The 16060-nt window shown below is 38.1% G+C and overlaps 1 protein-coding gene across 2 annotated transcripts in view; it reads right to left on the bottom strand.

The window, feature by feature from the left end:
• SUPT3H (suppressor of Ty 3 homolog (S. cerevisiae)) overlaps window positions 1-16060 on the bottom strand; it is a 389319-nt gene that overhangs the window by 133040 nt on the left and 240219 nt on the right. For both annotated transcript variants that reach the window (XM_010863087.1, XM_010863085.1), the window contains exons 3-4: window positions 6941-7027; window positions 3053-3143 (exon numbers count right to left, since the gene is read on the bottom strand). In XM_010863087.1, the coding sequence (XP_010861389.1) occupies window positions 3053-3143; window positions 6941-7027 (178 nt within the window). The remainder of the gene's footprint in view (window positions 1-3052; window positions 3144-6940; window positions 7028-16060) is intronic.

Genomic DNA, 16060 nt, shown 5'->3' with positions numbered 1-16060 from the left:
ACAGCCTTGAGCGTGTGAAGAGCTTACTCCACCACCAGGAATGATTGTGGTTTTTAAGTCAGGTTCTCTTTTGCTGTCACTTTTCTCTCCATTAAGTTTCTGGCTGGTCTGACTCTATTTGTATCATACACAGCTGTTAGCTTCCACTAATTGCTGGCTCAGAGTTCTGCTGTTTGAATAATACTATTGAGCACAAATTGCTCCACGGACTGATCTAAATAATTTGGGTCACTCTGCAGAGTCAAGGTTGACCAGCCTGTAAGTTTTGCTCTGACCCCAGGAGGGGGGTCTTCTTAGCTATTGCTCTTCTTAGCTACTGCTTTCTTTTGTTAAAACTTTAAGCTGGTGCACTGTTTTCTGTGTTGTTATTAGTATTAGAGTAACCAGCTTCCTCTTAATGGCTCACCACCAGGGTCTCCATTGTTTTAAAACACTCTTAGTCAAGAACTTCCAAATGCTCTTTTCCAAAGAGTCAGTCCCTGCAGGAAGAGCTGTAGAGCTCTCTGCTATTGAGGCTCTCTCTTACTGGCTGAATCTTTGTACTTCTGTACTAGAGCTGGAGTTGGGAAGAGCAATCAGTAGTCCAAGAAAGCCTGTCCTGGATCTAAGAGGGGGGACCTCATTAGAGATGGCAGACTCCTGTCTTCAAGGCTTGTCTCTTCTGGTGTGAAGCTTTATTCCCTGTGAGCAAGTCAAGATGTGGAGAAGGCAATGGCACCCCACTCCAGTATTCTTGCCTGGAAAATCCCATGGACAGAGGAGCCTAGTAGGCTGCAGTCCCTGGGGTCACTGTGAGTTGGGCACAACTGAGCGGCTTTGTTTTCATTTTTCACTTTCATGCATTGGAGAAGGAAATGGCAACCCACTCCAGTGTTCTTGCCTGGAGAATCCCAGGGATGGCGGAGCCTGGTGGGCTGCCGTCTTTGGGGTTGCACAGAGTCGGACACGACTGAAGAGACTTAGCAGCAGCAGCAAGTCAAGATGGGGCAACCTGAGAGCTTGCCTATTACTAGAGGATGAGTGACAGTCACAGTCCTTTTAGCTGTGCTTGCCTAGCTCTGAAGTTCTGCAACACAGAGCTGAAGAAGATGAGAGATGCTGACCTCCTGCCCTTCCTGGGTGAAACTGTCACCCTAGATTAGGGGGTAGAGAAGCAGGTGTCCAGTGTTCTTGGACACATTTATCCAGAGTGAAGCTTGTATCATTTTGAGCTGGGGCACTCTGAGCTGGAAGGGAGGAGACAGGTGATGAGAGCAGACTGTGGCTCAAATGCAACAGGTTCTCACTGTTTTTAGTGAGATTTAGTAGACTGTCTGAATATGTTTTTCCATTTGCTCTCTGCCCTTAAGAATAGTTTCTAGAGATTTTAAACTATTATTTTTCTTAATGCTCATGAATTAAATGTGTTTCTCTGGGCAAAGAGTCTACCACAGTCCTCACACAGCCATTCCAGAAGACCCACTTCAGTATTAAATGTATTTTACCTGAGTATTTTATTTTATAAATTGTATGAACTACAGTGCACCCTTGAAGAACACAAGTTTGAAACACGTGTATCCACTTAAACCTGGATTTTTTTTTTTTTCCACTAAATGCATACTACATGACTCTACGTGGTTGGAGAATATGGGGACACAGAACAGTGTATATGAGGGCCAATTGTAAAGTTTTTGGCAAATTTAACTGTACAGACAGCTAGCACCTCTAACCTCCATGTTGCTCAAGGGTCAACTGTATTTTAGAAGTTTATATAAGGCACACAAAATTAGAAAATTTAAATGATAAAGTGGAGAGGTTTGAGATAAACTAAGGAGGAGAGGGCATCAAACTGACACATGACAGTGTGAGTGAAACTGAGTACTAGTCTGAGCTGCCCGGGGCTCAAAGCATCCTAACAGCCACCACTGATGCAGTGGCAGCAGTGTATCCGCTGCCCTTCATATGTCATAGTGAACTGCAAAGGCCAGTAATATAATTTCTGACTTTCAAATGAGAAAAGTGACCCTCAATGATGCTTCCAGAAAGAAAGCAGAGAACCGGGATTAATAGGAATTTAGGTCTGTTTGCTCCAAGTCTTTATTTTTTATGCTCTCCATAAATGAAAGCATTTAAATTCATTTGGAGAACTATTTTGCAGGAGTTAAATTGTATGAGAACTGTAGGAATATGAAATAGACAATACTGATTAAATGTTTGATCAGTATTTTTTTTTTTTTTGACACAGCTATTACTCTTGCGGATCTGTTGAGGATCAATGAAAGTAACTGGTTCTCTTTCAAAGTCAGTTAACTCTTTAGTTGGTTCTGAGCAATTTTCTGGAATTGTCCTTAGTACAGTAGAGTTTGTTTAGCTACTTTATCACTAGCAAAGGATACCACTATACAGTGACCATATTCAATAGAAAGTAGATGTGTTATTTCTAAAAACACAAACATTTATTTTGATTAGTAATATTATTTAGTAATTACCTGTTTTCAGCTTATCAGTATTTGATTTTTGCAACATAAATATTTTTTCTAAATATCCTAAAATAGGGAATTAAGTTGGAAAATCAGCTAAGGAAAAATTCCCACTTTGTGTCAGATTTTTTGTTAAGATTTCAAACAGCCCAGAAATAATACATTAAAATGATGTGACTTTACATTATAAAATATATCAGATACTTTCAATAATAAATTAACAAAAAACCATACGTGTCAATTTCAAGGATATAATAGTTCAGGCTCCCTATATTCACAACAGAAAAATTATGTTTTCTAAAATCAATTATGTTTTAAATTGGCACAATTTTCTCAGTTTCATGATATTCTGATGTAAAGCAGGTTATTTTATTAAAAGAAGAATTAAAATAACAGATTACTCTGAAGTCACACAATTGGAAAACCACAAGATTTAAGTACCAACTATATAAATATTTGGACAGTTACTAAACTACATATTTAATAGAAGGACATATATTGAACTCTGATGGGAGTTATCTACCTTGATTCTATATAAATGTGTCATCAGCATACAGGAGTCACATAAGTTTTAGTTTAGTGCTTTAAGTTACCTTCCAGAAGATCATCCTCGTCAATGCCTTTGACAATCTTTGATTTGTAGTCTCGGAAAAACATGTATTTTAGCAGTCTTCTAAGTTTTTTCTATTAAAAATATGAAATAAGTAAAGAAGAAACCTTACACATACATTCATTTTAATGATTAAAAACTACTATGATAACTAAATCCCCTTCATGGGTCACAGCCTTGTCGTAGTGAAAGGGCTTGTGTAACTCCAAGAAGCCATGCCATGTAGGGCCATACAAGATGTAGAGGTCATAGTGGAGAATTCTGACAAAACGCAGTCCACTGGAGGAGGGGACAGCCAACCCATCTCTTGGCAGTATTCTTGCCAAGAGAACCCCATGAACAGTATGAAAAGGCAAAAAGATCTGACACCGGGAGATCAGCCTCCCAGGTCAGAAGGTATCCAATATGCTACTGGGGAAGAATGAAGGGCAATTACTAATAGTTTCAGAAAGAATGAAGCAGCTGGGTCAAAGTGGAAATGATGTTCAGTTGTGGATGTGTCTGGGGGCGAAAGTAAAATCTGATGCTGTAAAGAAAAGGTCAGGGGAGCATGGCGTGCTGCAAGTCAATGGGGTTGCAAAGAGTCAGACACAACTTAGTGAATAAACAGCAGCAACAAGAAGAGTGATAACTAAATAGAATAAACTTGTACCCCAGGACCACTGGAGAAATACAGCAATTCTCAGCATAGTACTATGAATACAAAACTTAGTCATCAAATTAAAGATAAAGGCTAAAACACAAGCATTTTTAAAAGCACATTTGAAAGTATTCAGATACTCCAGAATCACAATTAATTTTGGTTTTTTCTGTTTTTTTTTTTTTTGGTTAAATTCCTTCTGAAGATTGCAATAAATATCACACTCTCCACACTAAGCTGACAATACTGTCTTTGCGGAATTTTGTATACCTTCAAGACCAAATTTCATTTTTTAAAATGATTTATAAACACCTATACAAAAGTTTGCAACAACTGTTTTAAGAAGTCAAGCACTTTCCTTTTTTATTTTTTTTAATTCCCTGAGAATCTTTTATTTAGAAGAGTTGGTTTATGTTTTATATTTCTGGAAAACATCCTGTAATCTGAGAAACGTATTTTTTATGAAACTCAAAGCTGATGAATGATAGCTGAGGCTTTTTTAGGTTTATTAGAAGACTACAATACCGCTTAACTTTAAAAGTAACTGATGTGTGTGCTCAGTCGTGTCTGACTATTTGCGACCCCATGGACTGCAGCCTGCCAGGCTCCTCTATCCATGGGATTTTCCAGGCAAGAATACAGAATTGGTTGCCAGTTGTATGCTTACACTTAGAGTAGATGATTACTGGTTTCTGGTCTTCAGGTTTAAGATTCCTAATGACAGCTGAAACATATTTTACAAAGCTCTTTTACATGCATTTTGATATTTTTGATAGCCCTGAGATACAGACAAACATTATCATCTTTTTTCATATATAGGGAAACTGAGGTTCATGATAGTCTCACAATTAGAGCCAAGCAGGGCCAGAAGGAACACATAACCTTTGAACCTCAGTCTCCTTATTTACAAGGTAAGTAAAGTACTTACCTTAGAGGAACATTGTGAGAAATAAATCAGAAAATGAGCGAAGCTGTCTAGTGCAGATGTAAAATACAGTGGGCAGTCAACAACTTCTACTTGAATATAAACCGGAATTATTAAGAGGAAAAAACATATACTTGCATCCAGGTCTTTGCTATCCCTCCTTTCTCTTTGTTCTGATTCCATTCAGTACTTTAGATTTGATTTTGTCTTATATTACAGTTGTGTAAACTACTTTAAATTCTGTTTGGAACATGTCAGCATATAAATAAAATTATTATTTTGAGGAGAAAGATGAGAACACTGGCAACTATCCTATTACAGCTATGTTCCTGGTTGCTTAAAAGATTCTGATTAAGAGTCCTCTGGCCAGTAGAAGGGCTTTGACAATCGGTGTATGTTCCTGAAGGGTCCATAGGATTTAAAATATTGACTCCTCCAAGAGGCAGGAAAAAGTGTCAACGCGGACTACTTTTTGTGCTGGCCTGTTTACCTCTGTTGATGAAAAAGAAAAAACGACTGGAGGTATTCTGCTAACTCCAGTTACCCAGCTGTCTCGGTCCCTGCTTCTCCAAGGGCACATTCAGGCTCCTTCCTCTCAGCACCATTTGCTGTATGGTGCCTACTTCTCCTTTGTCTTCCTAGTGAAGTCACTAGCTCCTGAATAGCCTTACTCTTCACTATCTCGCTAAAACCTTCCTTCGTATTCACTTTGAGAGCCATCACACTAATCATGATTTGCCTTGATTACTAAGCCTGAACCCTGGTTGCTGCTGCTGCTGCTAAGTCGCTTCAGTCATGTCCGACTCTGTGCGACCCCACAGACGGCAGCCCACCAGGTTTCCCGTCCCTGGGATTCTCCAGCCAAGAACACTGGAGTGGGTTGCCATTTCCTTCTCCAATGCATGGAAGTGAAAAGTGAAAGTGAAGTCGCTCAGTCATCTCTGACTCTTCGCGACCCCATGGACTGCAGCCCACCAGGCTCCTCCGTCCATGGGATTTTCCAGGCAAGAGTACTGGAGTGGGGTGCCATCGCCTTCTCCGGCACCCTGGCTAGTTCCATTCTAATATAACTGCATGAGTTTCAACCTAGGCAGAAAACCTCCATTCTACCACATTCTACAGACTCTCCATCTAATCACACAACCTTAAAATAATCAAAAGGCTCAAAATGCTTCTTCAACTCAATGATACAGATTTCTTAAACCAGATTATAGCTTCTTGATAGTAAAGACATTTCTTTTCTCTTTATAGTCCTCATAGCACGTAAGAGTCAATGAACTAAAAATGCATAAAATTCCATGGTAGACTGGTGGAGGTGCAGTTTGTATATCCCACGGCATAAAGAAGAGAAAATCCTTCATCCAAGTTTAGTCAATCTTCAATCAATCAGAAGGAAAGGTTTTTATGAATACAAAGTAATGGGTATCAGAAAGCTATGTTCACAGGATATCCTGAGGGTCAGATGGGATGCCTTCTGATAAAAACTTGAGCCACAAACATACAAAAATGGTGAAAGAAAAACAGGTAAGTGTAATTAAAAGACCAGGGGAAAAGAATAGAAAATGAAAGCTGGAGCATTAGGAACTAAGCCCTGGGTGCTCATCTGGGTTAGCAGCTACCATAACATGCTCTGGTTACTCAGCTCGTTTCTCCACATATAACAATCTTTTAGATGAAAACTACTAAAAACACACAGAAAGTCACAAAATGTTTTCAACTAGCTACTCATGGAAGATAGTTATGACAAAATTATATGCTTAAATAGTTTAATATCAGAGTTCAAAGATAGATTTCTAGCAAATAAAAAAAACCCTAAGTAATAGAGTGTATATTTTGTGCTATTGCAATATTCATCTTGATTGATTTGCCTTTTCCTATTAACCAGTGTCACAGAAAAACTTTGTATTTCAAGAGAAAAACTACTCTATGAACGTCTACAATCCTGTATAAAATTAGAAAAATAAATATGCCATTTAGTTATATCCCAGTTACCAGAACAAAGTACCCAGTCAAGATCTAGTGAATTTTATGTAGCAATGAAAATGTCTAAATAGACATGTTAAGGATAAGTGAGAATTAGTTGTCAGCAGTTTTACATAAGTGCCCTTGTCCATGTAAAAATAAAAATAAAAAAAATCAATTCTGTTGTAGTAAACCACTTTGTTGTGCAAACTATGAGGACCCAAACATGAGTTCAACACTTATGATTCCAATATGAAAGCCATATAACAAGGGTAGCTTCCTTACATAAGTGTAATTAAACACAAAGTATGGCATTTCAATACAGTGAAATTCTTTTACATTACCTTATCCTTGCGCATCAGAAACAGAAGATCTTCAGCAGAGATTACTCTTGCTCCCCGAAGCTGAGAAACTTCAGCAGCTTGCTGTAACTAACAACAAAGGAAATTTTTCTTAATAATCTAAATTAAATATACTACAGTCACGGTGTCTCAAGAGAGATAAATACACTAAGAGTTAAAAATCTTTGGGGATCACCCAGCAATCACATTACTGCTTTAAAAAGCAAAATGTCTTATGTTTAATGGTATAAAAAAATGCAATTAACTTATATGCCCACCTGTAACTGATACAATAAACAGAAATCCTTGATTTCTTTCATGCAAAAGAAAAATCAAGTGCAGCTTCCAGAAATGCATTAATGCACCTGAAAATAATTTTATGAAATTTTATCCTTATATCCATGTGAGCAATGGTTTTGCTCAGTATCACTGGTTGAATAACTATATTATTAATCTGAATTCCCATGCTGGTATGATTTGAAATAGGCCCATTCAGAACTTTAAAAGATCAACAAAAACAGTAGCTGTTTCTAATATCCAAAGGAAAAAAAAATAGTTTTAGTTTTGGCAAGTCTTCAGTGGGCAAAGGATTCAGTCCATAAATCATAATACTGGACTGCATTAATTTCTTTCCACACTAATCACATACACACAAAAAGTTAACTGTATCTGGAATGCACAACACAAAACATACTGCATGAAAAGTTAGATTCCCCTTGAAATGTTCATCTGGGCCCTTCTATCTACAAAGTTGAGAGTTTTCTGGAATTCAGAAGTCCCAGAAACACAATCTTACTTGAAAATGACCTGGAAAATAAAAGAATGTGAAAAATGATAGTTCTATTTTTTTGGCACAGGCAAAACCAGTTTCTTATTTTGATTAGTTAGAAGGAATATAAAATACATCCAGCTGAAAAAAATAAAGATGCTGGAGAAAACAGTACAAAAATGTGCCTGTAAGTTCTTCCAAATTTGATCAATGGTGATTGCAGCAAACCAACTCTATCCAATATTATAAAAATATTTACATACAAAAGCTGTTCCTGAATGCATCCTTCTTTGAAAGGAATAAATCTAACACATATTCCTAAGAACTAATCTTTTAAAAGTGACACACTGTTATCTTAACAATTACAAAGAAATCAAATAGTGCATTTGTACTAAAGAAATTCTGGATGTTCAAGCAATTTTGCTAAGTAAGCTTCAAACCTCGTCTAAATACACAGACTATGAAACAGACTATAAACTCCCTATGTGTCAGCCTTACCGCTGAATTTCCTGGATACTGGTGGTTGGTATATAAACATAATTCACCTAAATATAGAAATTTAAATTTAACTGTGAACCATTTAAAAAGAAATCTTGGGGGAGAGGTTTTTAAAAAGATGATATATCTGCCCAGAAAGAAACTAAGTTTTCAGTAGGAAAAACGTGAACATATTTTTCTAAAAATTGGAAGAATGTCAGGGAAATACGTGTGCATGTGTTTTTTCCAAAGAAAAACATTTCTGTCACAGCATAAAACACACACAATCAATGTGGAGCAGAATATGGACTCAGTATCCACTTGTCTGGACACATACAGAGAACTAGAAGGCCACACCATCAGGTAACGTTTTTATTTTCTCAGACGAAGGATGGTATTGATTTGAAAACTTGAAAATACGACACAGATATAAGCAATTTTTTCTCATGTTGAGGAAAGATCATGATAAGTATACATCCCTAAGTAGTCTTCCCAATAAATCAACTGTTTATCAACCCTACATATAAATAATCTGTATTTATAACACTCTCCAAAATGTTAGTTTACAAACACACTCAACTAGGGAAAATGAAAATGGAAAATAAAGACTTGGAAGAGTCAGCCATTTAAACACCCTTTCAAAACCAGTACACAACTATCATGGGATCTGGAATTTATGTCTCAGTTATGTTGTCATAATTAGGAAAACTTTATCTTTAGGTTTTGTCTATCTTATTTACTGATTTCCCTCACCTAACCTGTACCCTCACTAGCACTGGCTCTACTGGGCACCTAACCTAGTACCCTCACTAGCACTGGCAATGCTGGTCACCTAACCTAGTATCCTCACTAGCCCTGGCTCTGCTGGGCACCTAAACTAGTATCCTCACTAGCACTGGCAATGCTGGTCACCTAACCTAGTATCCTCACTAGCACTGGCTCTGCTGGGCACCTAACCTAGTATCCTCACTAGCACTGGCTCTGCTGGGCACCTAACCTAGTATCCTCACTAGCACTGGCTCTGCTGGGCACGTAAACTAGTATCCTCACTAGCACTGGCAATGCTGGTCACCTAACCTAGTACCCTCACTAGCACTGGCTCTGCTGGGCACCTAAACTAGTATCCTCACTAGCACTGGCAATGCTGGTCACCTAACCTAGTACCCTCACTAGCACTGGCTCTGCTGGGCACCTAACCTAGTACCCTCACTAGCACTGGCTCTGCTGGGCACCTAACCTAGTACCCTCACTGGCACTGGCTCTGCTGGGCACCTAACCTAGTACCCTCACTGGCACTGGCTCTGCTGGGCACCTAACCTAACAACTTCACTAGCACTTGCACTGCTGGAGCTCCACAAGAAGCCTTGAACATCATGAAGTGAGTCCTCCAGATGAAAGTTATCACTGTTACTGCAACAAGCCCAGCTGACCCCGACATGTCCCATGCTCCAAAACAACCTTGGCCACAGTCTCACCACCTTTTCTCTGCCGACTAAGGAGAGCAAGCTTGTTAACTAATGACAGTGTTTGCACTCAAGTGTGTACTGCCCATTGGCTAACTTCAAGAAATTTTACGAGAGAGTAAAGCTCCTCTTCGACAACACAGGCTTAAAAAGCAAGTCAGCAGGAGGCTGGTTCAGTTCCACCGGACACTGAGCTCAGGATCAAGTGCATTCAGTGTGAAAACAATACTAGAAACAGGAAACCAAATCACAAAATATTTCTAATACCTTCAGTGTCAAAAAAAAAAAAAAAAAAAGCTGATTCTATATGGTAAGAATCCCTTAATTTTTTTCCTTGAAAATAAATGGAAGTTGTACTTCATCATTCACTGTAGCAAGTCAAATATTTCTGGCAGTATTGAAAATGACATGATAGTCCATTTTATGATTTTTCATTACAATGGAAGTAGCATACATTTAATTGCATTATAAAATATATAAGAATTGACAGAACATGGGAATATTTTAAGACCAATAACTAGTTGAATGAGTATACAGAATAAACTTTCTTAACTATACAGATAAAGGGATGGTGACAGGAACCTTACAGAGATTTACTTGTAACTCAGTAAAATATTTTGCTAAAAGATATTATTCTGCAATAGCAACTCATTTAAAGCATTGATTTTTTTCCTGATAAATATTATTTCCATTCTTTCAGTTCAGTTCAGTCACTCAGTTGTGTCCAACTCTTGGCAACCCCATGAATCACACCACGCCAGGCCTCCCTGTCCATCACCAACTCCCGGACTTCACTCAAACTCATGTCCATCGAGTTGGTGATACCATCCAACCATCTCATCCTCTATCGTCCCCTTCTCCTCCTGCCCCTAATCCCTCCCAGCATCAGGGTCTTTTCCAATGAGTCAACTCTTCACATGAGGTGGCCAAAGTACTGGAGTTTCAGCCTCAGCATCAGTCCTAGCAATGAACACCCAGGACTGATCTCCTTTAGGATGGACTGGTTGGATCTCCTTGCAGTCCAAGGGACTCTCAAGAGTCTTCTCCAACACCATAGTTCAAAAGCATCAGTTCTTCAGCGCTCAGCCTTCTTCAGAGTCCAACTCTCACATCCATACATGACTACAGGAAAAACCATAGCCTTGACTAGACGGACCTTTGTTGACAAAGTAATATCTCTGCTTTTCAATATGCTATCTAGGCTGGTCATAACTTTCTTTCCAAGGAGTAAGCGTCTTTTAATTTCATGGCTGCAGTCACCATCTGCAGTGATTTTGGAGCCCAAAAAAATAAAGTCTGACACTGTTTCCACTGTTTCCCCATCTATTTCCCATTCTATTCTTTAGTGTAAACTAAAAATACTATATTTAACTGTTTAAAAGAAAAATATTTCCCCTAGCATATTAACACTTATCATGTTTGCATTTTAAATATTTTGCAATAGTTTATTTATAGGCTGAGGATAAAGTTTAAACTTTACATGACATCTTAAATGCCTCATCTTTGATCCCACAAATAAATCTCTTCTCAACTTCTCATTGCCATCAATGATGCTAACATTGGAAGATTCTTTCTCACTCTTTTATTTTCACTAACTTCCGTTGATTTTATTGTTTTAATTGGCTTGGGGTCTTGAATTTGCTGTCTGCTTCCACAGTATTCATTTGAACCTAGGCCTCTGGGGTTTTTGCTTTGTTGTTATCAAGTAATGTTCAACTCTTTGCGACCCCACGGAATGTAGCCTTACAGGGTCCTCTGTCCATAGGATTTCCCAAGCAAGAAGACTGGAGTGCATTGCCATTTCCTTCTCCAGGGGATCTTCCTGACCCATGTCTCCTGTGCTGCAGGCAAATTCTTTACCGTGAGCCACCAGGAAAACCCTGGAGTTTTTGCTTATTGCTTTCTAATCTTCCTCAAATATAATGCCCACAACTTGTGTTCCGGGATCTGTGATAATCCACTGTTATCTGACTTCAATGTGGTTCATAAAGATCAACTCACAGATATTCCCTATACTTCATTCTTATTAAATTTGTTTTTCTGTCGTATTTTTCTACATTTATTTTCCGGTAAGTTCCGTTCTGTCTTTATGCCTTTGTGCACTTATGACAGTTCATTTTATGTGTCACCCTAACTGGGCTACCGCGTGTCCAGACATTTGGGCAAACATTCTGAGTGTGACTGTGAGGGTATTTCTGGATGAGATTAATATCTGAATTCCTAGGCTAAGGAAAGCAGATTGCCACTCCTCTCCATCAGCCCCTGCTAATGTTAGTGAGCCTCAACCAATCAGCTGAAGAGGGATCTCCTTCTACTTAACTGCCTTAAATGGGGACTTAGATCTTTTCTAGCCTTTGGACTTGGACTAAAATATCTCCTATTTCTCAGGCTTTTGGACTTGAACTGCAGTCTGCCTCCCCTGGGTCTCTGGCTTGCCAACAATGGAAATTGGGATTCTTAGCCTCCACAGTCATGTGAGCCAATTCCTTATAATAAATCTATGTACACACACATACACACACGTGTACACACACACATACATGTAACCTATTGGTTCTGTTTTTTCTGGAGAATCCTAGTATAATACTATACTCAAGTTATAAGAAATTCTTGATTATTTATGGGATACAATTTCATTGTTTTTGTTTTTCCTCAGAGACTCATCAGGAGTCTGCCAGATTCTCTTTAACAGTTACATTCTGGATTTTTGTTCTCTTGATCTCTTTTGTTCTCACTTAATTTATTTTCTTTCTTTCGGTAGAGCACATTCCCTGGAAGTTTCTCTCTTTTGTTTTTAAGCATATTCATAATAGCTGCTTTATAAAATCCCTGTCTGCTGTTTCAGCATCTGGGCCATCTTATAGTCAGTCACCCTGTTGTTTTTACTCTTGGCTATGGATCATGTTTCCTTGTTACTTTGTATTTTAAGAATACTCTGATTTTATCTGAGCTATTGTAAATGATACATTGTAAGGACTCTGGGTTCTGTTATATTCCTCTAAAGAATAATGATAACTTTTTTTTTTGTAATGATACATTGTAAGAACTCTGTATTCTGTTGTGTTTCTCTAAACAATACTGATAACTTTTTTAAACAGGCAGCTAACTAAAATGAATTCAATTTGTAGTATTTACAGTCTTCCTCCAGTGGTGGGATACAGCTGAAAAATACCTCTCATACCTTCCTGAGAAAAGATGTGTGGAAAACAAAAGTTTTAAAGAGTCTATATGTCCAAAAAATCATTTATGCTACCCCGATATTCAATTTATAGTCTACCCAGGTATAAGATTTGAGATTTAAAATAATTTTTTTTTTCTCAGAAATTTAAAAACACTGTTCTATCATCTTCAAACTTAAAAGGTTACTGCTGAGAAATTCAGTTTGTTTGTTTGATTCTGAAACTTCTGTGATTCCCCCACCAGCCCCCTTCCTAAGAAACTTTTACTATTTTTCTCTTTGTACCAGAATTTATTGCTGGTACCAGAATTTCATGCTGTTATGCCTTGATGAGGCTCTTTCTTCATATATTTTCCTGGACACAGGGATATTTTAACTCATATATTCTTGTCCTCCAAGTCTGGGAAATTCTTTTAGATTACTGTGAAAATTTCCTGTTTTCTGGATTCTTTCCAGAATATCTATTAATTGAATGCTGGTGGTCTTTGTGTGTGGGGTCTCTGAGTTCTTTCTGTTCAGTCTCTCTGGAACCTACACTGTTTTGTCAGAATGGCAAAGGGGCAGCTGGCTGCCTGCGTGGTTGTGGCAGGGCATGGGAATAAAACTGCTCCATGACTTTTTAGTGATGATGCTCTCGTGTTTCCAGAGGTATCCTGAATCCTGATTAGTGCCCCCCTGTTCCAAGCTTTCATCTTCTTCAAATCTGTTAAACTTTTAGCATTTCTATCCACTTTTAAGAGTCCATAATTACTTGACATATCTCATCTGCTATTTAATATCCCACTTTTTTGATCTTGATAGATTTATGCTTTTAAAAATTATTTTGCTGGCATTCAGTGGGTTTCTGAGAAGGTTTGAAGACAAGCAATGTCTTACCCATGTTTAAATGAAAGCTGATGTTCTCTTTATATGCTGACATTTACTAAATGTACTATCCCATGCTTCCTGCCTTCTACATATCATCTCATTTAACCCTCACGACAAACCTAAGAGAGATGTCAAGGTACATAAAACTTGGACTAAATAATAAATGCTCAACATTAAGCCATTCATCTTTCTCTCCAAGATTAATTTCTTATTCAGAACACAGGAAGGTATGATCACTAAACAGTCTTACATCGCATAGAAAATCTACCCACAAAAACATTAATTTGCCTTTGAAAACATTTTCACTGCTGGCAAATAAATGGTTGCCAAAAAGAGGTTTGGATCAAAACATTCACGTCAGTTGCTTCATGGAGACACAGCTTAAGGACTGAGAACTCAGCAAGTGTTAGGAAACAGATTTGTAACTAAATGCAGTCAACATTCAGACTATTATAAATGTAAGATATTTGACTTAATCCGTTCCTATCATATGATCTCCTTGTTCTATTTTGGTAACTAGTCTTCCACTGTCCTAGACATTTGAAACATAAACAAGTGCATAAACTGGTTAAAAGATGTGCCAAATTTTTTAGAATTTCATTTTAACTCTTCTTTTTAGAAGACTAAGTCAAACACAGTCAAGTGTTTAAAAAATATGATAAGGCTATAATTACCAGTATCTCATGATTCAAAGAATTCATTTTTATTTATATATGCATTTGAAAGAATGACCAATGACAATCAATATAAGCTTGGAAAGCTTAAAAAAAGGTCCAATAAGAACAGCAATCCCGACAAGAAACTAATTCTTTGGTTATTCTTATTTAAATGTGAAAGTGGCAGAACAACAACCATTTGAAAGTTTTCTTTTAAACTATTTTGCATGTAAGTTATTTGTAAGTAAATTTCAAGTTTAAACAAATCAAATTTTGAAGGCAAAAAGATATTTTGAAAAATTTTTAAAGTTGAAATTAAACTAATAAACTAGACTATACTTTAAATACATGATGAAAAATTATACTATACTCACAATTGCACTCATCTCACACGCTAGTAAAGTAATGCTCAAAATTCTCCAAGCCAGGCTTCAGCAATATGTGAACCGTGAACTTCCTGATGTTCAAGCTGGTTTTAAAAAAGGCAGAGGAACCAGAGATCATATTGCCAATATCCGCTGGATCATGGAAAAAGCAAGAGAGTTCCAGAAAAACATCTACTTCTGCTTTACTGACTATGCCAAAGCCTTTGACTGTGTGGATCACAATAAACTGTGGGAAATTCTGAAAGAGATGGGAATACCAGACCACCTGACCTGCCTCTTGAGAAATCTGTAATCATGTCAGGAAGCAACAGTTAGAACTGTACCATGGGGTCACAAAGAGTCGGACACGACTGAGTGACTGATCTGATCTGATCTGATACTTTAAATATGGAACAACAGACTGGTTCCAAATAGGAAAAAGAGTACATCAAGGTTGTATATTGTCACCCTGCTTATTTAACTTATATGCACAGTACATCATGAGAAAGGCTGGGCTGGAAGAAGCACAAGCTGGAATCAAGATTGCCAGGAGAAATATCAATAACCTCAGATATGCAGATGACACCACCCTTATGGCAGAAAGTGAAGAGGAACTAAAAAGCCTCTTGATGAAAGTGAAAGTGGAGAGTGAAAAAGTTGGCTTAAAGCTCAACATTCAGAAAACGAAGATCATGGCATCTGGTGCCATCACTTCATGGGAAATAGATGGGGAAACAGTGGCTCCAAAATCACTGCAGATGGTGACTGCAGCCATGAAATTAAAAGATGCTTACTCCTTGGAAGGAAAGTTATGACCAACCTAGATAGCATATTGAAAAGCAGAGATATTACTTTGTCAACAAAGGTCCGTCTAGTCAAGGCTATGGTTTTTCCTGTAGTCATGTATGGATGTGAGAGTTGGACTGTGAAGAAGGCTGAGCACCGAAGAATTGATGCTTTTGAACTGTCGTGTTGGATAAGACTCTTGAAAGTCCCTTGGATTGCAAGGAGATCCAACCAGTCCATTCTGAAAGAAATCACTCCTGGGTGTTCTTTGGAAGGAATGATGCTGAAGCTGAAATTGCAGTACTTTGGCCACCTCATGCAAAGAGTTGACTCATTGGAAAAGACTTGATGCTGGGAGGGATTGGGGGCAGGAGGAGAAGGGGACGACAGAGGATGAGATGGCTGGATGGCATCACTGACTCGATGGACATGAGTCTGAGTAGACTCTGGGAGTTGGTGTTGGACAGGGAGGCCTGGTGTGCTGCGATTCATGGGGTCACAAAGAGTCGGACACGACTGAGTGACTGATCTGATCTGATCTGATACTTTAAATATGGAACAA

This window comes from Bison bison, unplaced genomic scaffold (assembly GCF_000754665.1).
Source record: "Bison bison bison isolate TAMUID 2011002044 unplaced genomic scaffold, Bison_UMD1.0 scf7180017864487, whole genome shotgun sequence".
NCBI lineage: Eukaryota > Metazoa > Chordata > Mammalia > Artiodactyla > Bovidae > Bison > Bison bison.
The sequence above is the reverse complement of the archived record's forward strand: the minus strand, read 5'-3'. Positions and strand labels throughout refer to the sequence as shown.